We start from the raw sequence: 24,240 nt of genomic DNA on the forward strand, positions 1-24,240 counted from the left end.
GATGAATCCTCAATATAATTTCAAAGTAACTGCCTTGCAAGCAGCCAAACACATCAGTCTATAAAGTAAAGACTGTTGAAACATGCCATGTTCAGAGCTCCATAAATTCTCCTGACTAAGGCCCTTCAGGACTGATCCTAGCATTACGTCCTCCTTGAAAGTACTATGAATTATTATTATAAAAGGTTATTAGGGGTCATAATTGCATGCCTCAACTGTTCCTCTGCCATTCATTTTCCTAGTCATGTATACACAAGGTTAAGTAAAACACAATCTGAAATGATGCTGAAGTACACCACATCTGGTAGCACATTCATGCCCAAAGTGATGCAACCATCACCTATAGTAGCCAGGTAGCACAGTCAATTCAGCTCAAGTTAAAGCAAACTTAACATCCTGTGAAACTTGCAAAATTTTTGTATACTAGTAACATTTACTATCTAAAGTTTCAAGAATGCCTAATTCCAAATATGATCAAATATAATGTATGTTACAGTTAAAAAAAAAAAAAAAAAAACAACACTCATCAGCATAGCACGCTGACGCTGAGCTGTAATCAAGCTAGAAGGTCAATGGTATGCAGAGTACCATACAGCTCTTGTCAGATATGTTGGATTCAGACTGGAAAGTTGAAGCTGTTACCATCCCCAGGTGCCCATCCCTCTTCTCTGGGAGATATTGCTGTCCCTGGGATAGAAATGTTCAATTTGGTCATGAATTAATTTCCGAGTTGCCACCATTTTGGCTCAGCATGCTACAGAAAGCCAAAAAGCCTAGAGTACTATCTTTGACAGTCTTCTGGACCCATGTCCTCAAACATATGATACAGACCCTCAATTACAGTAAGATGAGCCTAAGCTTAAGCTAGAAAACATATAGGGCAGGAGGAAAAGGGTAAGGGGGTTGGCCACAACTAATAAATAAAATCCTCAGTTAGAAAGATATCCAAGATTCAGACTAAATGGCAAGAATGTGTAGTCTCCAAAAAAAAAAAAATCCTTTATCTGTAAAACTATCAACATGTTACAAACCACACATCACCCAAACACTATAAAGATATTTACTTCGAGGCCTGTTTAACTTACCCCCATAAGTAACACATTTCAAAAACTTAAGATGAGTGTTACAGCAGAGCATAGCAAAACAGACTTTTCCTTGACAAAGAAATAAAAATAAAAAAAATCTCAGTCACAGAAAAAAAGAGTCTGGAAATCAACTTAAACACACAAATTCATGTGCTGCTTCTTAATATAGACAACAGTTTACTTTTTTTTCTTGCAATGGAACCAAATGTATGAAATGTGTGCCTGAAAGTAATTCAAGTAGTTAGATAAAGGTGTTTCTTACAAATTTATTACTTTTTACCATAACTCTCTTTTTACATGTTTCATGATCACACTTTCTGACCTATCCGAAAATGGCAGTAACTTAATTATGGTGACATCATGTTATTTAACTCATTCCAATGCAAATATCACCTACTTCCTGTTCGGTTACAACTCTTGCCTTCCTTGCAACATTCGGTTTGATCAACAATACCATTTCAAAGTCCATGGAGTAATGTGGAACTACTATGATTACACTGATATCCTGCTTTAAAATAGCGCAACAAGAAGGTGTAGGTGCCTGATGTTACTATTCTAGGCGTCGGACATGAAGCATCAGAAGATACCAGGATAGCATCATTTTAAACGGCTTCAAAAAGGTAATTTGAAAAATGAGAAGCCCTTTAGGAAAAAGATACAAGCGGTTAACTTTTGAAGCTCCAAAACAGTTTATTTTAAAACTGTATTAAAACTCTACTTCATAACTATATTATATTAATATGCAAGAAGCTATTCAGGAAATTAAGAACTTACTGATAAACTTGGGAACACATCTACTACACTTTTTTCCCCCTTTTTTAATCTTGATATTGCATTTCTTTTTTGACAGAGAGAGATGCAGCATCAGAGTTGCACCTAAAAACGCCAACCTGTTGTTCAGGCTGACAAAAGTACAAGCTAAATCCAAGGCAGGCCTAGCACCGATACGAGCCTTCCCCCAACTTTGCCAGCGTTGCTTTGTTGTGCCGCAGGTGCAGCTGGGACTCATGTCAGCCTTGTCAAGCAATCAAACTTTCGGGCCGCCCAGCCCCTCCGCAAGTCGCAGGTTAGCTGCGGGGCAGAGCGGAGCGGAGAGCGCGGCCGGACAGGCGCTAGCCACGGCTGCCGCCGCTGCCACTCGAGACGTCCGGAGGGAAGAACAGCCGGGGCCGAGCGGCCCCGCGCAGCCCGCGGCGCCCGGCCCGGCCGGAGGCGGGGGGCGCCGGCACGGGGAGGGGGCCGGGCCGGGCCGGGCGCGGCGCTTGGGGGTAGCCGCCCCCCTGCCCGGGCGGCGGCGCGGTCCGCGCCAGCCGGGCCAGGCCCCGCCGCCTCCCCTGCCCTGCCGGCGGCGCCGCGCTCGCCTCATTCATTGCCGCCGGCAGCGGCCCCGCGCCCCGCCGCCGGGGAGGCCGCGGCTCCTCGGCCAGGCCGGGCCTGCAGCGCCGTCCCCCGCCCGGGCGCCGGCGGCGAGGAAGGCGGCTGGGCCGGGGAGAAACTTCCGGGCGGGGACCCACGCACGGGCCGGGCCAGGCGAGCCGAGGCGGGCAAGTTACCGCCGCGGTCCCCAAGTTCCCGGCCTCCCTCCCCGCCTGTCCTCGCCCGCCCCCGGCCGCGCGCCCGCCCTGCCCCTTGCCCGCGGGGCTCACCACGCATTTCTTGCCGAGGAAGCCGAAGAGGCTCTCGTTCTCCTGTGGAGTCAGCAGCAGGGAGCCCACGTTGCTGACCCGCCGCGGCTGCGGGGGCTGCTGCTGCTGGCTGCCGCTCATGGCCGGGGCCGGCCCCGCGGGGCTTAGCGCTGCCCTCGCCGCGCTGCGACCGCCGCCGCCCGCGGCACCCTCCTGCTGCTGCTGCTGCTGCTGCTGGCCGCCGCGGCCTCACGGCAGCCGCATCGCGGAGCCTCCCTCTGGGGCCGGGGAAGGCGGCAGGGGGCGGGGGGAGAGCGGCGGCCGGGCCTCGGCGAGCTGCGGGCGGCCCGCGGCGGGGCGCCGGGGAAGGGAAGGGAGGGGACGGGCCGCGCCGCGCCGGTCGCCGCTGCCCGCCGCCAGCGGATCGCGCCCACCCCGCGGCGGGCACTAAACTTCCAACTTCGGCCCGGCTCCGGCGGCCGCACAATCCAACATGGCAGCGGGGGCGGACGAGACCACAGCGCACAGCAGCCAGAGGGGAGGCCGGCAAGCGCGCTGCCGCCGCCGCTACCATGCGCGGTGCGACGACCCGCAGCCGCCTTCCGCCCCGCCCGCCCCTGGGCGGGCCTCGCTCGCTCACGCCGCCGGCGGGGAAGCCCCGCGCCCTCCCCCTAAATACCTGCCGGGCCGGCTCGGCGGCGGGAGGCGGGGGAAGCGGCCGGAAGCAGCGCGCCGCCGCCCCGAGAGGCCCGTAGCGCTGCGGGCGCCCGAGAGGCCGCGGGCGGCGCAGCCCGGAGCGGGGGCCCGGCTGGCCGTGAGGCGGCCGGGGGCCGGGCGGGATGTGGCGGCCGCGGCCGGGGGGGAGCGGTGCCGGGGAGCCGGGCCGGGGCCGCGAGGCACCTGCCGCCGCCACTGCCCACCCGCGTGCGGGAAACGTGTCGGAAAAAATCGGGCCCATACTCAAAATTACCCGGAGCGGGACCGGGCATAAAAACGTTCATGATGAAATCCCATAATAAACATAATCGTTCTTACTTAAGTTCATTACCAAAGTGAGTGCTCAGTGCAGTTGGCCTCATGCAGTGCTTTGAGGATGGAGGTGACAAAGAGTGTGATGGAAGGCCGGGGCTGAATTCCAATTACATTTTTAGTCAAATGTGATTTAATTTATAGCTCAAAAATCTGTTGAACATTTGTTATTGAAAGGAAAATGTTTCCTTATGGCTTATCTTATGAATTACTGAGTCAATTTTGCTGTTCCAAGCTGTGTTGCAGAGGGTGGGTAATTTATGCACCACTTCGCTTCACTGTGGAGAGGCAACTCCTTCTCCCTGCTCGGTCACACAGAGAGGTAGGAGTGGGTGTGCGAGACTTCACGGTCCTAAACACAGGCTTTTACAGTATGAGGTAAAATAGCTGGTAAATATAGTAGTAGGTACTTAGGCTTTCCAGGGGGTCAGCTGCAGGGGAGAAACATACACAGACAGTGTGCTTCGTGAGCTAGGTCTCTGTTCCCTCTGCCTCTCTCTCTCCTTGTGGTAGTCCCCAGCCGGGATGGCTGAAGGCCTTTCAAAGCCCTGCGGCCCGGAGCACAGCTGCCCGCTGCCCAGGCCGGCCTGCAGCTCCGCAGGAGAAGTGCTCGTGCTTCTCCACGTACGAAAGTGAAAGCCAGATGCCAAGCGAGCACCTTGCTAGTCTTCTCAGTATTTTTGAGTGAAGAATATGTTGGCTTCATCTTCTCTGATAAATTCGTTGTCCATCTGGAAAATGCCAAAGCGGCCCCTCTCGTGATGAGTTACTTTGTATTAAAAAAACTGAAGCACAGGAGGAGAACATGCAAACACAGATCTTTGTAAGAAGCTGTACCGACTTTCCTTCATGTCTTCCAAAAGATCAGGCAGGAACAGATGGCAAACCCTTCTGCTCTGCTTCTAGGCCTCTTGTCCCCTTGCTTAAAAGAGCCTGTAACAGTGTTTGAAAATGTAAATAAGGGAGAGTATGGGGGGGGGGGGGTTGGAATCCTGAGCCTCCAGTACAAAAAGTTCAGATAAAGGCATATACAGGATTCCTCAATGTGCAGATGTCTTATAAGTGGTTAGGGTCTTCGTTATATAGGAAAACCAATGAGTAGGACCCAATTACTTACAAAGTATATTTCAACAATAATAGGTTATTCAGTTTTAATTCCTTTTCTGTATAAGTGTGTGCAGACTCAGAACATATTTTAGTGGAAAAGGAAATATTTTAGTTGAAGCCTGTTAGAATATTGGCAGCATTTCGTTGGTTGAAAATGTATGTAAAAAGATAACAGACGTTAAACTACTTTACAAGGCGCTTGTTTTTTATTTCATAAAAATAGTCAGTTATTTTATAGCCAAAACCCATTTCAAGGAAATGTATATGGTGGTCACAATGTAAATAGCTGAATTAAAAATATGGTAGGCCTCTAATAGGTACTTTTCTCACTTTGGCCCCTTAAGTTCAGTGATGTTTTTCTCATTTTCGTTAATTGTTTGTTCCTCGTTGTGTGGATCTTTTCATCCAAATAAAATTCTGTTATTACTGGTGGTACTTTTTGCTTCATACTGTTCTTCTCAGACCAGCTGGCCAGTAGCTATTCTTAAGGACACTTTAACCAGACTCTGTTGTTAGGATTTTTTTGCTTTTTTAATAGGGGTAGACAGGAAAGGGGGGAGGGGGGCGGTTTTCAACTTCTGTTTCATTAATTATGCAAAAGCCATTTCTGTTCTTATACCTGGCAAAACAGTGAGTCCTGAAGTGAAATGAAAATATCAATAGTTGGTCATGAGTCCAAGGGACTCACTGAAAAATAGATTTTTGCCGTTGATATTTACATTAGCAGTAATACCAGCAAAGAGCTGCTATTTCTGCATAATATATCCAATTTCAAGGAAAGTTCTTTTAAGTAAAGCCACAAACCAGAATTACCTGGCTATATTTTAAAGAAATTGCAGTGCTCTGGCTGACCACTCTTAGAGAAATTGCTGTCCTGTATTGTAGGCTTTGCTCTGAATTTCTCACTGTAGTCCATAAGGTTGAAACTGTGTTGCCTACTACTGATGCCTACAAGCTTTGTGGCAGCCTGATATTCCTTTGTATTTTTTCATTTTTTTAAGATACCAGCTCATAGTCCCAAGGTGCTGAACTGCATTGAAAGTGACATACATCTATTGATATAAGCAAGTGTAATGATTTTAAAGGTTTATATTATAAACATTTAATAAACAATTATTATCCTTGTCAAACCTTTGACAGAAATATGTATCTCTGAATTCTACCCTTACATGCGGACTTCTACCTTTTTCAGCTGTTTGTCACAAGCAGAAAATTGAATACTACAACTATTCTGAAGTTACATGCTTTGAATTTCAGAATTCAAATATTCATACAATTTCAGAAATAAAATTCTGCAATTGAAAATAATAAGAGCAAAAAAGAGAGGAAAGCTTTCTACTTAAAGTTGATCTTTCTAGCACTATAAATTATAGTATATTTTAAAGGTTTTGCAAGGGTCACATTCTAAAACATAAAGGTTAATTATCTAAATAAAAGAGATGAAATTTGTCCACTCGGAAGTAGTTCACCAACGATTTTGTCTGTTTATTTTTAGTAATGGCACTGCATTTTCCAAATCTTGATTTTGTCCCAGTACTGAATTTAGGTCACACAGTCTGTTTTTTTCTTTTTTAATTCCCATAAAATGAAAAGATGGTTAATTACACAAAGAACAAGCAGGCTTAAAGGGGAATGAAGCTCTCAATAGGAAAAGATTCCTACCTTCTCTCTTCCATCTCATATTATATTCAATGAGAAGTGGAAGAGCATAGTACAAGTGCATGCATTGTTGCAGCAACCACATAAATATGGCTGGGGGAGAACAGAAGTAAGAATATATGATTATTGTCACCACATTTAAGGGGTGTGTCAACAGAATAGTAAAAGACTGAGAAAAAGGAAAGAAGGCCTTGTTTCCCTGAGCATCCTTTTTGGTTGTGCCTTTAGAGGACACTGGTCCATTTACTGCAAAACCACTTGTGGTAACCAAAAAAAAGAATTCTCCCTGTGGTTGAAAATAATGTTTGAGTTGTGAAGATACAAGTTTTCTTTTTTAAGTAAACAACAATTTCTTTTTCTCAACATAGAACTCATCTAAGAGAATTGGTTTCAATTATTACTGAATCAATGATAAATAACATTTTTTTTACCGAAAAGAAGTTCATTCACTTCTCTCTGTGCATTGAACCTTTAAATGTTTAGGAAACCTAGCCTGCTCTGGAAGTAACTGAATAATCTATTAATTTATGGTTCATTTCAGATGCAGTTACTGTATTTCCTTTCTCACAGAGATTTTAAGTTTGATGATTTTTTTTTTGGGGGGGGGGGAGAGGAGCAGGGAGGGAATAGTCTGGAATAAACAGGGCCAGGAATCTATGGTGGTTTTTTTTCTACATATTAAGTTTATATACTAAAAATTTCAGATACAGAAGGACATGAAGTAGCCACAGAAGTTGCAAAGCTGGCAATTAAGTTTTATTTTAATTAGTCAGCAAAGCCTCTGATAATTCCTTGTGTATATGAACCCGCACAGTTAATAGGAAGAATCATCTCCTTTTGTGGGTCAGCCACGTCGAAGAGTGTCCTTGCCACCAGAATGAGCAGGTTGAAGCCTGAGAACTGACGTAGCAGGACAATAAGTTCTTTCATTTATTGCACAAATGCTGCCTTGGGTGCTAGCTAGAACTTTTTTTCCCTTATACTGCCTGTTATCCCTTTCTTTCTGGCTGCTGTATCCTTTCTTCTCATTTTCAGTATCAGACTGTTGACTTTAAGATGAAAGAGAGGAATTTGTGTCCTTCCATTCTTCTTAGCAAAGAATAACATTGATTTTGCTTTGGATGAAGAATCATATTTTGAATACGCTGGTGCAAGATTTCTGGGGTAGTGTTTTAACTTTGAAATCAGTCTTGGGGAGACCTAGCTCTTTTCAAGAGTTCATCTCCAGTTCCCTAATGGCCTGAAACATTGGACTGTATTGTCCTCCTTTTCAGGGCTGTGGAGAAGACAGACCTAAACACATACTGGCATCAGAAATATCCTGTCTCTCCTCTTAATATTTCTTTGTTATGCAGGTATGCTGATCATTGGCTGTAGAAACTGTGAAACACTTCTGTATCCACTCTACAGGAAAACATTTTTCTTCTCCAAACGTAGCTAGCATCCAGCCTTGCATCAAAGCTCATCTCCAAAACTTGTATATCCACAGGGATTGTTGAGATGCTGTTTTTATTCTCTTTGCTTGATTTACACCTCAGCAGAGGTGTGATTTCTGAGTTTTACACCCAGCGATAAATATGAGTGGAGTAAATGAGTTTATTTTGATTTATCCACAGATCTTAAAAGGAACATTTATTCTTTCCTCTGAGGTTCTTGACAGTTTTTAAATTCAGTGTAATGAAATCTTCCCTTCAACCATTAGTCAGCCACCGTAGCACTCAAGAATTTCACCAGTTAAAAAAAAAAAGAAAGAAAAGAAAAAGGAAAACATGTTCTTTCCTTCATTGGGATCTGCAAATATGTTGCTATAGCAGATTCCATTGATGACAGAAGGTTTGCTCTGGCTTTGAAAAGTCAGTTCCTCTTTGCAGCATGACTGAACACCCTTCCCAGTCTGCATGGTCCTGACCAGGAAGCCTCATCTTTACTGAGGTGAGCGTAGCACAGTCAAGTACACTCAAAATCTACTGTTTTTACTGGAAGTACTAAGTATGATGTACATATTCGCCCTCTATGAGCTGGCTTGAGATCAGTAGTTTACTCCCAATAGGTCATTGAACAACTGTCAAATATGTAATGTAATTCAGCAGCAATTGCAATCTGGATCCAGGTGGATGACTTGCATGTAGTTTTTCTTTCTTTTTTTAATTCTGTATCCAGTGCATGATAACCTTAAGGGATAGGCATGAACTGTACTCTGGTTCGTCTTTGGATTGTCTTCTACTGGGGTTTACAGTATCAAATCTTTACTGCTGTATTTTGTTGTATCATCGAGCCACTTCCTGCCCAGGCCAGTTCTTGTTCTCCTGCCCTCCAATTAGGCCAAGGAGCAAGATCTCTATCAAAGGGTCATCCTTCATCTGATGATATGTTCAGCCTTGGGGTTTCATTGTTGCAGCAAACTGTCACTGCAGTGTTTGTATGTTTGTAATAGCCTTGCTTCTGCATGGTTTTGCTAGTTGATGCAAATAGTAAAAAAAAAAAAAAAAAAAAAAAAGAGCAGTCTTTATGCATCAGCATTCTTGAAGGTTTATGGCTCCGGCTCATAAAGCAAGATTGAGAACATGCATATCTTGATTAGCCTGATTTTTGTGTTCAGGGAGATTGCTTATATCAGCCATCTATTCTTTCAAAACTATGTGTACAGTCAGTTGACTGCCACTTGTTTGTGTGATACATTAACAAGAAAATCAGCTGTCTGTCCTCTTGTTTCACCTCAGAGATAAGTAGGTCTAAAAATAAATCTTCATTTTTGAATGTATCTTAGTAAATAAAAATAATCAAATTTCTTTAAGGCCTTAGGGATGTCTAGAAGAATTTTAACACCAGGCAACTAAGTTATTTTAATTGGTATTTTCATGGCTACCCTATTATTGCTTTCAATTAAGTACTCTTCTCATTGTATGTTGAGATGGCACATACAAATGATATTAGTGCTTTATGTGAATATCCACTACTTTGTTCATGCTAAAAACACAAAATGACATGAAGGAGATGCTAATTGCTAATTTGTTCTATGAGAACTAATCTAATTGTTTTATCTTTTAGTTATTACAATCCTGCTGTATGTGTAGTACAGTAGTGCTAGAAGCCCTGTATGGATTTGATGTCTAGGTGCCTTGTACATGCATATATACCCAGTAGCTGATCCAGAGGGAGAAAATATTAAACTTGGAGGCAAACATCCACAGATATCTGCCTCTTAAAACTAACCAGAATTGAATAAGTATAGATTCTGTAGGCTAGAATCTGAAGTAGACAAATTTAGTTAAGTTCCTTTAACCAATTTTATTTCTATCCTTCTCTCATTTGTGACAGATTTTGGAAGATGTGTGACCTATGTTGTCTGCCTCTTTTTTTGTGGGTGTCACAATGAATCAAGCCTACCATCAAATTGGTTAAAAAAACCTTATATCTCAGCTTTAGATCTAACCTACCATTTTGAGTTGATATGCTGAGGGGGTTGTGTATTTTAAGAGGGACAGAACTGCATTTATTTGAACTTGTAACTCTCAACATAGCTTTGTAGTATTTGCTGTAACCACATAGCATGCATGCTGACCTGTTTTGTTCAGTTAGGTTTCTTGGCCTTGAATTTTCTCGTATTTATTTAAAGATGAAACCAAACTTCTTCATTTAAAATACTTTCTCACTAAGTACATTGAGATGAACAGTTGTTTGAAGACTAGAAACATAGAGCACAGTTAATATCTGGGAAAATACTTGCTACTGCTATAACAGCTCTTTCACAGAGGTCATGGCAGGGAGCCAGAGGAGGCTGGTAGACAGCTAGGCAACCCAGAAAAGAACAAGTTTGTCAGCATGTATGGCTGATTACTGTGAGAATAATTTTCCTTAGCATAGCCTGCATGGTGTTTACTTAAGAGAGGTTTAATTTTTCACTAAACTTCCTAGAAGCTAGGTCATTTTTAACTGGTGGTGTAGAAAGTCGTTTGTTCAAATCAGATGGAATAAGGGTCAGTAGGGTTTTTAATAATATCACTTTTCATTCATTTGTGGTTACACTTCCTGTAAAGAAAATTTTACTGAAAGACCAAGAAGTTTTCTGGGAAGAACAGTCCCCAGTTCAAAGCATTCAGAGTAGAAACAGAGTATGTAACTGAAAATTTGAAGTAAAAGGTGTAGCAATGCCTACTGCTCAGGTTGATGGTAATAATAAAAATAGAAGCTGTTATTCTTGAGGTGTCTCATAGGATGTATATAGCAAAGGTTGAGGTATGATGTTTCAGTATATATAGGAGATACAGGATCATTCTCATAACTATATATTATGGAGATTATTTTGGATAAGTGTTTTGATTTCTAATAGCTGCAGTGATTAATTCTGCAGTGTCTCAAAACTAGTAAATATGAGAAAGGTTACCCTTAGGGGAAAGGGAGACAGTCTTCAGTCACTACGTTTTCCTGCCTGTGACTGCCATCTAGACTGCCAACATGTAACCATAAGAAATAAATTCACTTTCATTTCTAGGTTGTTTGTGACTACAAACTTAGCATAACTCTGTGGGAATATAGGTGGTCATGCCAGTTTTATGGTACCCTGTTACCCAGAATCCCTAACCAAGTATAACTGAATCACGGTTCAAATTGAATAGCTCCAAAGTAGGCTTAGGTGTGTTTAACTGCTGCACTGTATCCATACTGCCCTTTTCTCTGGCTATCTCTGTATGCCAGGTCAATCCTGCAAGAGAGTATTACACCAGATCTGTGTCATATGGAGATTTTTCTCACCCTGAAATAATCCTTTGTTAGGTGATTGCCTAATGGTATGGTATAAAGCATGGAATGGTATTAAGCAGATAGAGTAGAATAAATGCATGAACATTACCCTTTCAAAAGAGAAGGTGAGGTAAATTCATATTTATACTGAAAAATAGTTTTGACAAAATAATAATTCAATCTTAATTTTAATATTGTTCTTGAATATACAAAATGTTTGCCAAAGCCTCTATGATCACGTGTGTGTTTTATTTCAAATATGATGCAATCCATAACCTGCAGCCTGCTTAATTTTGCAATATGAGCTGTCTTTATCCATTATTTATTGTGTCTTAATATGAAGAGGTTCAGAATATTAGACAGAAAGAACACAGTGGCTTTGTGGATGAGTTATAGGGATGAGATGAAATCCAGCAGTAAAAAGGGCTATGGTCAAGTGTCTTAGTTGAGAACAGCTTAGGAGGGCCTGAGAATGACTGTGAGCTACTGTGCCAATGTAGTTTGGGAATGGTGACTGGAAATCTTGGATGCTTCGAGAGGGATTCCCATTAAAGACAGAGAAATATTAGTATCATTCTGCAAGGCCCTAATGGACCTTATTAGGAATAATGTATATGATTCTGCCTGCCCATTTTCAAGAATGTGAATTTTGATTCAAACAGGTGTAGAGGAAAGATAGCATGCTTGGGAAAATAGGGAAGAGGAGCCACAGCAAAACAAAAAACAAAAGACCTGAGAAAAGGTAGAACTTTGTAATGTACTTTCTGATCATTGAATACATGTCATTTCTGTATATACATGTAATTTTTAAACAGTTTATCCACAGTGACTGAATCCTTATATATCACATGATGAAGGGCTTTATGATGAATATGTCAGAGCATAAGTATCTTTTTTAAAGCAAAGGACAATGTTGGTTCAAATAAATGGTTAGAAATTGATAATGAATACATTTAGAAAGAAATTTGCAGATTCCTAACTATAAGGATGGTCAGGGTCAGCAACATTTTTCCATCAGGAGTAAGTGAGGGCAAAGAATAGAGCTGCTTTTAAGATGGAGTTTGATACATGAAAGGGATTTTTGAAAGGGATTCTATAAAGTGTTGCCTTTAATACCAAAGGACTCAATATTTCAGAAAATTCCTTTATGTTTTCTGTTGAAATTTGTCCTGCAGCTGTCTTACCATCTAAAAAGGAGTAATAAAAACAGTCCTGTTATGGAAAGAATGCAGAATCCTTCTTTCTAAAGTTGTATAGAAATAATAACTGATTTTGGATCTGTTGGAGAACAATAGCTTTCTAAGCAAATCTGTCAAAAATCTAAATTTAAGTCTTTGTTTAGTCTGCAAAGGTGAAATTGCTCTGAATAGAAAGTACATGATAAAATATGCCTGACAAGTATTTTCAAGTAGTTTCTTTTCATTCTATTTAGCTCTTTCCAATAATAGACAATCTGTACTGCATTTAATAAAAGGTAATAAATTATCGAATTCAGAATTGAATGCTGGTTAGTTTAAAACAAAAAAAAGTTTATAACTTCTTTACAGTGTACTGCTCGTACTTGGTATCTAGAAATCAATGGTTAAATAAGGTGTGTCTGAGAGGAATTTTCTATTCTGCGTTATAAGCATTGGATTGATGGATCTGTACAGAAATTTAAACATAATCCTGTTAAACAACATACTTAGATAATAACATAGATTTTTTTCCTTGGATGTGGGGGAACTAAGCTGCAGTATCTTGAAGGACAGTTTTTAGACATTTTGTATAACTATGCAAATAGATAAGGCTAGGAATTGCTGGGCTAAAACACCTCAAGCATCTCTTCAGAAAGATGGGATATCTGGTGGGTACAGAATCTACCAGTAAGCAGCAACTATTTAAACACTTTTTGCTCACAGGAATAGTGGGCAAAGCGGCAGCTACACAAATTAAAAGTTGATGGATTTTTTTTTCGATATCCTTTTAGAGCAGGATATTTTATTTGCAAGCTTCATTTGAAACAAATACATTAATAAAATGCAAATAACTATCACAATACCTCCTGTTAGATATTTCAAACATATCAAAATTAGAAAATTCATTTCTCTAAGTTTACTTCATGGATTCATCAACATTGGCTGTATCAGCTGTAAGTATGAATTTGGCTTCATGCTGAGTTGATTTGCATGCAACTGCAGAATTTGCCCCGAGCTTTAACCCTTATAATCTTTAGAAAATTTATAAGTGAAAAATGTAAATGTAGTAAACATTATACAAGAACGCGCACGCCAGTTTTGTCACAGAAAAATAAGCTATTCGTAGGGGAAATTAATTTTTCTAATATTAAAAATAATGGTTTGGCAAATGTAAAGGCCAATCAACCCCCTCAGGATGCTGAGCATACAGACAGAGGAGAAAACTGGAAAGATCACAGAGGATGTTGTAATGATGCAAAGGAAGAATGCTGAAAAAAATGAGAAATGAAGATGTTGGACAGCTTTCTGGAACAGTGGAGAACTGGGAGACAGCGGGAGCTCATGAGACTACAGTTTTGATTAAATTCCAGCACTCATGAGTTCAAATGCATAATCATGCTTCTGTGAAAATTTCTTTTTAGTCCCTAGCTGCTGTGCAGAGCTAGGGTCGTGATGAAATCTTTGGACATAGGCCCTCCTTGATGGGCAATTCCCTGTGTGTTCTCAAAGGCTACACAAATACATGAGTGTACAAAATACCACACCCAGCACAATCCCTTTTGTCAGTGGTTGATCATGCACAAGATACTGTGCAAGTCATTTCTTGTTTTCACCCTTGCACTATCACAACCTCTAGATGACTTAAGATGCGGTACTATTATTAGCTTCCTGGGGAAGGGCATCCAAAGGTGATCGCAAATTATAGATGTGGATGCAAACTCTGTGAGGCTTAGCACTATGCTTATTAGAAGAGGGGCTTGCAAAAAAAAATGAACTGAAGCACTGCAGGTGTTAGAGAGCACTGCCATCAACATGATCTGTTTTGTAGCATTAATTTTCTTCACAGTCTCTACTTTTACCTGTTGTTCCTTCTTCGTTAATTTAAAGCAACAATTGCTTACTGTTAGAAAACAGTAACCAATAAACCAGGGCTCAGCTGGTCTAACTGCATGGTTCTTTCCCTTCTCCCCCAAAAGCAAAGTTACTAATAAAAGTTCAAGGTTTGTGTTTTGCTTGTGTTTTCCGGACTTGTTCCAGACACTGGAGGAAACTGAGCAGTCAAAGTTATACCAAAAGTTTTAACAAACAAACAAACAGAAACCAGTAAGCAATCTACTCAAGTTAATTGTATTTCAGCACATGATTCTAAGCTAGCAGTCAAAAAGATTTACATTTAAATTGATATTTGGCAACAAAGTCGGCCATTAGCCAGTGCAGTCCATAAAATTAATCAGCCATGATAGACTCTGTAAAGATTAGTAGTCCTTTCATCCCAGGAGGTAACCCCCCCCCCAGTAAAACAGGCACTTTACAAATCTGTAACACTTCAGTACACCATATCCTGTGGTAGTGCACAATCCAGAAATTAGCATGCTCATTTACAATTGGTTTTCATTAAAATTGTCCTGTATTGCGTAGATGGGAGTGTGTGTTTGTGTAAATATGTATATATGTGTATATATGTATTAGTACATATATCATCACTGACCTTTCTCCTACTGCACTGATATTTCAATAGGGATACATCCTGGCCATTTGATCAAAGGAAAAGTCCCACTGGAGAAGAATCATTTCACCTTTTGCCTTCAACAGTTTTGCAAAGAGTATCATTTGCCTTTGGCCTTTCACATTCATGTTACACTGGAACCTTGCACCAGGCAAGAGTATAGCTGAACTTTTAATATAGCCTTTGTTGTCTGAGTGAGATTTTATAACCAATAGGGCCTGCAGACAGACAGGACTACCAAGAAGACGGGGCTATTTCCTGACAAGGCTTTGAAGAGCCTGCTTCCTCACATGGCATTTTGAACTGACTGCTGCTCATCCAAGACAATCTGAAGATTCAGATTGCCTTGGATGACCAACAGTTACTCCAAAATCGCGTGAGAAACCTCCTGCTTTCAAAGTGCTGATGTGTTTGCTGGATTTTGCAAGCAGCTGGCATGAAAATGTTAACCTCCTATGGTAAGCATTTACAATTTGTTGTGAGTCAATAAAGCAACGATTAATTCAGATAGATCTGTAGCTGGTGCAAGCTGAATTCAGTGGAGCTATGAAAATTTAAATGTGTTGAGAACCTGACTGATTCTCAAGTTTGTAGTTTTGTCTGTACTGAGGTAAATGAGACTTTTACTGATGAAAGGTGAGAATAATCTTAGACCCCCTCAAACAGCTATGTTATGGTTCAGTGTTCAACCCTTGTTTATTCTCATTACCACATTTGTCAGCTGCTGCCATTCTGAAGGCTTAAAACCCTAAACTCATCTGTCAAAACCCTTTTCGGTACATTACTGAAAAGACTTCTGCCACTATTGTGCTGAACGGTAGGCAGTGAAGGTACAGAGACCTGATATTAAGATTTTTAAAATATATTAATCATTGAATGAAGAAATCCCAGATTCTCCTGCTTTGGTTTTGTCTTCATATTCTTTTCTGAATGTTACACTTGACAAATCTCCATTTCATATCAATAGATTTTCTTTTCAGTGTTTCTAATGCTCCCTCATTTTGCCCTGTCACAAATACTGAAAAGCAGAAACAATAGTTAGGTGTTGCCTATTCTAATACAGGCTGCTCAGGGAAGTGCAGAGAACATGGCAAATAACATGACGATGAGTATGACAAATGATGGTGACTGTGACTGAGCTTTCTGACTGCTTTGGGTTTGTTCGTTTTCAGCCTGAATTCTGCTCAAACTGATGGGACAAAGTTTAAAGTTTAGATGATTTTCCATGCTTTCTTGAAATTAATTAGTCTGCAACAATGGGCTGCAAATTGCATGAGCAAAGATTTAAGGAAGGGCCCCAGTTACATCATGCTTGCAGTTGGGCCTGGAGTGACACAAGAATGTCTTCTACTGTCAGTGTCATCTTCCACCCAGAATCACTGGAGGAGATGAAAAGGTGGGTGGAGTGCCTAGCATTTAAATGAGCCAGACTGCTTCTAATTTCAAAAGAGATTCAGTTCAAGAATTGGCCAAAGGGTCAACCAGATTCTTGCTTTACCTAAGGCAGTGTTTCCGTAATGATTTTGCAGTCTTCAAGTGCTTATTACAAATACAGAGCCAGGGAGCTTAGGCAAACTCCTAAACTTACCAAAACTTTGTGTTGGACTAGGGATTGTCCTTGTTGCTTAAAAATTGGACATTTAACTTCTAGACTATGTATCTTACCCAAATTACCTCAATACTGCATTTCTGTATCTTTTCAATTTTCTGATAAATATTCTCAGTTTATTGCACACAATATCTGTGTCTTTCCTCATTGGGTGAATAATTGGGCTGGTCTGCCATATACACTTTTAATCTGTCTTACATCATATCTAGAAACTGACAGGTAGTTAAATTTCCTTGCTAAGTAGGATGTTGGGGAAGAATTTTCTTATGATTTGCCTTTGCAAATATATAGACACACGTACATATGTTTGTGTGTATGTGCATGTGTGCATGTATGCATGTATATGTGTCTATATATATGAATGTGTCTATATATATATATATATTTGGGTTTGGGGGGGGGATATCTCCTTATTTCCTTATGTTTCTTCACAATTTAATACTGCCATTATTTTACAAACTGAGTCCATTCAATGTCCCAGAATATCCCTTCTCATGAGAAAATCATTGGGAAAGAGATCTTAGGAGAGGATATATCCTATTTTGAATCCTTGTAGATATTTCCCATGTCAGTAGTTCCAAAATGGAGATATCAATGTGCTTGAGCTTAAGGCACAGCATAAAAGCCAAATGAAAGAATCTCTGGCATTTTAAACTTCAAGAATTAGAAACTCTAAGAGTTGTGTCCAGAAACACTCGGGTATCAGGTGTGTCCAGCCAGGCTTGTGTCCCAGTCCTGGAATCAGACGCAGAGCCGATGAAGGCACAAGTGAGCAGGCCAAGGACAGCCATGGGCCTGGAGGGGTGAAGGTGGATACACATGGACATTGCCGGTTTTCCTGTGTGAGCTTTGGGCACAAGAAGGCTCTGAACCACTGTCCTGTGTCATGACAAGAGGATGGCCAAGACCTGTCCCACCTCTCCTGTCCCATCAGAAGAGACCTTCACACCTTACAGGTGTAGGGCAACTGTTGGACAGCAAGACCATCTGGCCTTCCCATTTTCTCCCTGCGCTTCTGGAAACAGGCTCATCCTTGTGACTCAGTCTTGAGAAAACAAGCTGTGCTCTAAGGGGTGCTGCGGAATTCAGCATTCTGCTCACTGTATTTCAACAACAAAAAGAAAATATTCTTTTAAACTTTCCTCAGAAGGGGGAATACTAACGCAGGACCATATGCTTTGCACAAGTAATTGATTTTGGGAGGAAGGCACTCGTGTTAGGTTTTGCTTTACAGCCCAGCTCATGTTCTGGCACTTTGATTTTGAAGAATAGTTGCAACGTAACAATAAGTATTTTAGGGCTAACTTATATTTCAGTGGTTAAAATGACAGTTAGTACTACTTTGCACATTACCTTTTACTGCTGCTTTGTATTTATGCTTATCAGACAGGAAGAACTGAAAACACTTCTGAATATGAAGCAATCAGTGCTATAATATATAGTTCCTTTCATGGGTTCACCAGAAAGGATCATGCCAACCTCCTGATGCAGCATGTTGAGACCTATGGTCTATTTTAATGGGTCTGAATTCAGTTTTAATCTTTAGAGCTTGCTCTTGAAATCCACATTTTAGATAGTCTGTATTAAGTCATCTGGAGTGCTGACTTAAATATCATCCACAGTGCTCCAACGATCTTGATAATGTCGTTTATATTAGGCACAGGGGTGGGATTCATTTGACTGCGTGCAAATCGCAGCTATCTACAGCTACGCTAATCACATCATGTTCCCTTTATAACCAAAGAAGAGAAATAAGCACTCTAAGGGTATGAGTCAGCTGATCTGTTGCAGATATCTAGCATATGATGAGATGTACTGCACCCTAACAGTAACTATTACTCTCTAATGTTTTCAAAGGGGCCTTTCAAAGGGTTCAGATGTAAGCATTTGTACTGGTGATATCTAAAGAGAGATGAATCCCGCTGAGATGACTGACAGTAATTATGGATATGATTTTCAATAAATGAGATCAAGCGCTACACATTTTACTCCTAGCTCTACAGCTGTTTGCATATTAAACCTATTCAGACAGCTGGTAATAGTCCATCATCAACAGTCTTCTTGGTCTTCTCTTTTCTGTTTCCACATTAAGTTGCTGACAAGTCTCACTAGTCCTTTAAAAGGAGGAGAAATCAAGGTATTCACAAATAATAATAAAAAAGGCCTGAGAAAAAATGTGAGTCCACAGTGTTGCTGGAATTTCTTGTCTGGAACTGTGCTGTTTCCAAGACCTACACGCGAATTAGGCGAATCCTGCGCGAGGGAGGAGAAGGAGGATGAGGAGGCTATTTGCGGGCTGTAATTCCCCAAACAGAACAGCAGAGTCTATTTGCTGATTGTCAGGCGAACACAGCACAAGGGCCAGGTCCTTCTCTCAAGCCTCTGGTCCTGGCTACTGCTGACCTCCACAGAACCCTACAAACATTGTAGAGCTTGCCAGACCTTGATATTCTCAGCGCCAAGGTACTGGACTCAGTTTTTAAGCAAATTGAAATCCTCTATATATGGATTTGAACAATTTCAAGACACTTCTGAGAGTAAAACATTGCATTAAGCTGCACATGTAGCCAGTATTTTCTTGATAGACATAGTTTGGCTTTTCTTCTTTTTTACCTTATTTCTGGAAAGTCTGGGGCTGACCTCAAAAGGGATTTTCAAATATCATTCATAGACATTAGCCGATATCTCAAAAATCTGTTTAGCACGGTCAAGTTATCAAAGTATGCATTTGTTGACTTTGTAGGGGGCTCTGTGTTGAAGTCTTCTGAAAAAATAATTTTTAGACTCAAAATTATACTCTGTAGAATTATGAGAACCTAGGAGAGAATGAAAAGTAAAAGTGAGAGAAAAGTAAAAAAAGACTATATTTACTAAAGAAAAACATTTTCTTTATCACCCACAAGATGGTGCCACTTACTCAACCTAAAGTGCAATTTTCCTTTGAAAACTATATAAAAATGACACTTACAAAATTCATCCTCATGAAAAGGGTGACGGAGCCCAAAAGTCTCAGTAGCACCTTTAAAATAGGGCTTAAATGTAGTCCTTGTGCTGGCCTTCTGCACACGAGCAAATTATGTCCTGCAGAAATTCAGGGCCATATTTGCTAATCTGAGTAACAGAGATAACCTTTTATTGCATATTATCACTGCTGGTTCTGCAGAGTCACAAAACTCAGTCTGAGCAGATTCCTGTTTCTTTCTGTGCACCATAAAAATAATCATTTCCTAAATTCCAAAGCATTATGTCTAAGGAAATGTAGTGAAGATGGGCGATATTCGCAAATATAACTGATAGTGCAATTTAAAAAGAATGGGGTTGCCAATGTGTGACTGAGAACACATTTGAGCTTCATTTCCTGAGATGATTAATCAGATGGAAAGCTACCAGCTTTTCTTTAGGTTGCTGCTGGGTTTACAAAGTTGCCAGTTAGGGGAAAAAAAAAACAAAAACACACTTTTTACTTATAAACTAAATGCATAAGAGAAATAAAAACTAGAACATTCCACAATGTCATTTTTATAGTCACTTTAGATGAAGATTTTTTGGGATGGTAACTGCTGTTTATTATTACACATCACTGAAAGTGAATATCTTAAAGATTAAGAATCCAAGTTGTGGTTGTGTACAACATTTCATCCATAGAAATACCTTTAAGTCAAATACTGAAGGGGAAGGAGATGGCAAAAAAAAGAAGCTGCCCCTTCGCAGATAACGATCCCCATATTCAGCTTCCCTTTGCTTCTGCCCTCCTGCCAGTCACTTCCAGTGCCCTGGCCTTTGCCCTGACTGGCTCCTATCCATCTCCTGGCAGCTCCTACCTGCTTCCAAATCTGCTTACCCACCATCCTCCCTCTCTGCTTCTCCTCACACTCAGTTTTCTTCCTAGTTCCCCAGCCGTTCAGTAGCTCTTTCTGCTCTTGGGCACCCAAAGAAGTCCTGGGGAGTGAAACAGCTTGCAGGGTCTCGATGCTTTTATTTCTTCTCTCCAGTATCTCAGCAATCTTTCTGCTCCTGGGAGTAGCACTTGTAGTGAAAATCCTATTCAGCATCCTTGGACTGGAGCATATTCACTGCAGAAGGATGCTTCACAGAGGTAGCTGTCAAATGCTAGTAGGATTGTCTTGACCAAATTTTTTTCTGAAAAAGAAAAAAAAAAGTTTTGGAGCAGTACACTTTGGTCAGATTTGGTATTCAGACTTGTTAGATGATATCCTATCTCCTCTGTGTTTCAAGCTCTTGCTCCAAGTAATTGAATTATTAGATCTTTTTATCAAAATGGTTGTCAGATTCTTTTTAACATAGGCAAAAAGGTGTTTTCTTCTAATCTCCTATTGAGAAGAATAGATGCACCATTTTATCTGAAATGTTAAATAAGTTACCCAAAGGTTGAAATCTGGCACTGCAAATTTCAGCCTGGACGGATTCAGTTGTCAATAGTCTAAGTGCCAAAAAAAAGGATCTAATGATGGGAAAATATTGAGCAAGCCTGACCATATGCATCGTTACAAGTCCAACATATGGTAAGAATACATTCTAATTTGCTGAGAATAGAGGAGAGTTTTCATTTTCTGTCATGGAGATCCTAATCTGTGTTTAAACCAAAAGGGGGAAAACCTTTTATTCAAATGACTTGTGCATCCGATTCCCACTGAAAGTCAGAAAAAGAGGCTTCTATGTCTCTTAGGCAGTTTTGAGGATTTTATTTGAGAGTATAATCCAAAACTGCTTCCAGTAACATGGTTAGGAACAGCAGTGCAAATGACAAAAATGGTTTCAATGTTTCTGTTGCCCATTGAAATCATCCTAATTACAGATACACTAAATTGCTGGATTAAAAAGCGTGGGTACGCCTCTGAACCATGAAGCAAGTCATTGTCTCAGGGTAGTTCCCCACTAAAACCCTGGCTTCTTCCTGTCTGAGGAGATACAGTGTCATCTGTATTATAATCTCTAATTCTAAAGAAAACAGATTATTAACGACCTGAAGCATTTTACCATCCCAAGGGGTGTCGAAAGAGATTGTTTGCTTCCAGTTGCAGGAGTATGACAGTTTGCGTGACTCACAGTAGTATGATGACTCCATACCTATTTTGTTTAGGTAGCTCCAAGCCTAAGGATATGTCTCAGCCTAAATCACACAGGGTGTTTCTCAGATGCAGTAATCCAGTTTCTTGAGATATTTCCTCATATGCATATGCATCCTGTGCTTGAAAAATGAAAATTAGTTTATGTATGAGACAGAAACATTTTTAGAAAATGCCCATTACTTCTTTTATTTACAAAAAAATCTGGATTTGAGGTTCTGTTGCAAGAATCTTGTTTTTTACTTACTAAGAAGGAAAATTATATTCATTTTTATTAAAATGCAAAAAAAGGAAGAGAAATAGAGAGTAGGAAGAGAGAAAAAAGAAAAAACCTCCCAAATTATGGGTAGGATTTTCAAAGAAGCAAATGTAATTTGAACCAAACCTTATTAGAAACTCCAGTACACCTTATTCCTAAATATTTCCACCTTTATTATACCATATACATTTTTAGAGGAAAAAAGCTCTCATCTGGTAGTCTTTAAAGTCATAATTAATGTATTTTCTATGGAAAAAAAATGTGTTGACTTCAGACAGTGGCTTTTGTGTTTCATAGTTAAAATTGAATCATATTTCCTTGTAAAGCAAAACAAAGCACACTGGTAGGAAGGGGAAGGAGGAAGGAATAGCAAAGGCAGGAAAATATAGCTTCTGTATCTGGGTAGATTTTGAAGCACATGATCCAAACTGTGTTCTTCTGGCCAGGAAAAACATTTGCCTTTTTGCTCTTATTTTTCTCTCTACAATTCATGGAAAACTTTTTTTTTTTTTTTAGAACTAGATCTGATTGTTTGGGATTGGGTTTTAGCTTACTACACTAAGTTAAATGTAATAAGGTTAAGACATTCTGTCTGGCTAAGATGGGTTTTTATTAGACAGGAAGCAAAATGATTGAGAAAAAATAACCCAAAGAAGGAAAGAAGCTGTAAAGAAGTTAGTACACTAGAAGAATGATTTTTAGAGAGGGCCTGCGTCAGAGACATGAGATGGCTATCTCACACATTACTGATTGCTGTAGCCCTTGCTACTGGGGCTGCTGACCATCACAACCTTTGCAAACACAAATGCCCCAGATTGCTATGAACCAGAGCACATTGCCCTTTTTCTCTGCATTTTAGCAACGGTGTAATTAAGGTGTGCAACACCAGTGAGTTGTGGGTGCTACAATGGAAGTTATTCAGGTAAGGTGGTCGTACTGGTGAACCCAAATGAAACTTCAGTTGGCTGTCTCCTGAACATCTCTTGGCTATGTTGGTTCGCAATTCTTCCATTTTTTGTTTCATGTTCAGCACTTTTTACAGTCTTTCCTCTTCCCTTTCTCACAAAGAGCTTTCAAAAGGTCAAAGAACATAACCAGAGCAAACACTTTTACAAATATTTTTTATGTATCAGCTGAATAAATTCAGAAAAATGCAGCTGAATAATTTCAGAAAAATGAATCCCTTACTTTTATTGGTGGATCACTTTTACCCTCCTCACTTATCCAAGTTTTGTTTTACAGAGTTAACTTTAGATAATAAGGGTAAAGCATGAAGGACTTTAGTGAGCAGTGGGTTTCTTGTAATTTCTGTATAGCAAGAGAGCTTTTGGATAAACAGAGACTTTTTTCCCACAAAAAGTATTTTCTCAAGTGCCGTCTACTTTTTTTCATTTTAGTATCCAAAAGACAAGTGTTAATTGTAGAAGTAAAACTTTGCTTTTTCAATATGTAGAATAACCTGATTTGGTGAATTTTCTACAATCCTACTTGTTTTTTTATAATGTTAGAAAATCTAAGAAAATTGTGAAGATAAGATTTATCCATAGGACCCAGCTTCTGCTTTCTGGCTATAAAATAGAAATACAACAAAGCTGCCTTGAAGAAGTATGTGGGAAGTCATGGTTGTTCTTTAGCTTCCTCTTTAGCAAACATAAATTGATATTTTTTTTCTCCTTATTCATTTATCTCCTGCTGTTGTTTGAAAGTACCATCAGCCGTACAGGCCTGTGAGTCAGCAACTTCTCTGCATGAAGCTGAACAATAAATTCCATTTCCTGCTCTTTACACTTTAAATATAACTTCATTTCTCTGTTCAACTAGGAATGAAGTCTGTTAGTTATTCTCTTCTTGTATGATGATGACAGTATCAGCTTTCTTGCTACTCTGGAGTAGCTTTTGCATGACAATGAAAATTCAGTTAAATTCAGAAAAAAGTGAATGCACAAGATTTTATTCTGAAGGAGTGCTAAAATAATGGCAATATCACAGAAAAATGAGGAAAGGATCTTTGAATAACATACCTCTTTAGACAGGAGCATCTCAGACCTGAAGACTCTTATCTTCAGAGAAATGTGCTCAGGGACTTAGATCTTCTTTTCTCTATTTGTTATATGTACTGAGTTGAGGAGCCACAGATCTGATTTTGCAAAAGTCATTGCCAAAGCATTTATCTTTCCAAAATGATGTTCTGGGTCTGATAAGCTTATAAATGTTTGCAGACTTTAAGCTTTAAACACATTCACTATCTCTGTATTGCAAACATGATCAGCACCAGAGTAAGATCTCAGCTATATAAGTGCAAAGGCCTGATGTTCTTACTGTATTCTCAGGAGTGTCTTGCAAGAATACCTAAAAA

At 40.2% G+C, this 24,240-nt stretch overlaps 1 protein-coding gene across 2 annotated transcripts in view; it reads right to left on the reverse strand.

Moving 5' to 3' along the window:
• Positions 1–3,153, reverse strand: part of WASL (WASP like actin nucleation promoting factor) — a 52,793-nt gene extending 49,640 nt beyond the window's left edge. The window contains exon 1 of one of the 2 annotated variants that reach the window (XM_067315468.1): positions 2,732–3,153. In XM_067315468.1, coding sequence (XP_067171569.1) covers positions 2,732–2,851 — 120 coding nt within the window. In that variant the 5' untranslated portion in view covers positions 2,852–3,153. The remainder of the gene's footprint in view (positions 1–2,731) is intronic. The other variant, XM_067315475.1, reaches the window with a different exon arrangement.
• Between the last annotated feature and the right edge of the window lie 21,087 nt (positions 3,154–24,240).

Source organism: Apteryx mantelli, chromosome 1 (genome assembly GCF_036417845.1).
Source record: "Apteryx mantelli isolate bAptMan1 chromosome 1, bAptMan1.hap1, whole genome shotgun sequence".
NCBI classification, from domain to species: Eukaryota; Metazoa; Chordata; class Aves; order Apterygiformes; family Apterygidae; genus Apteryx; species Apteryx mantelli.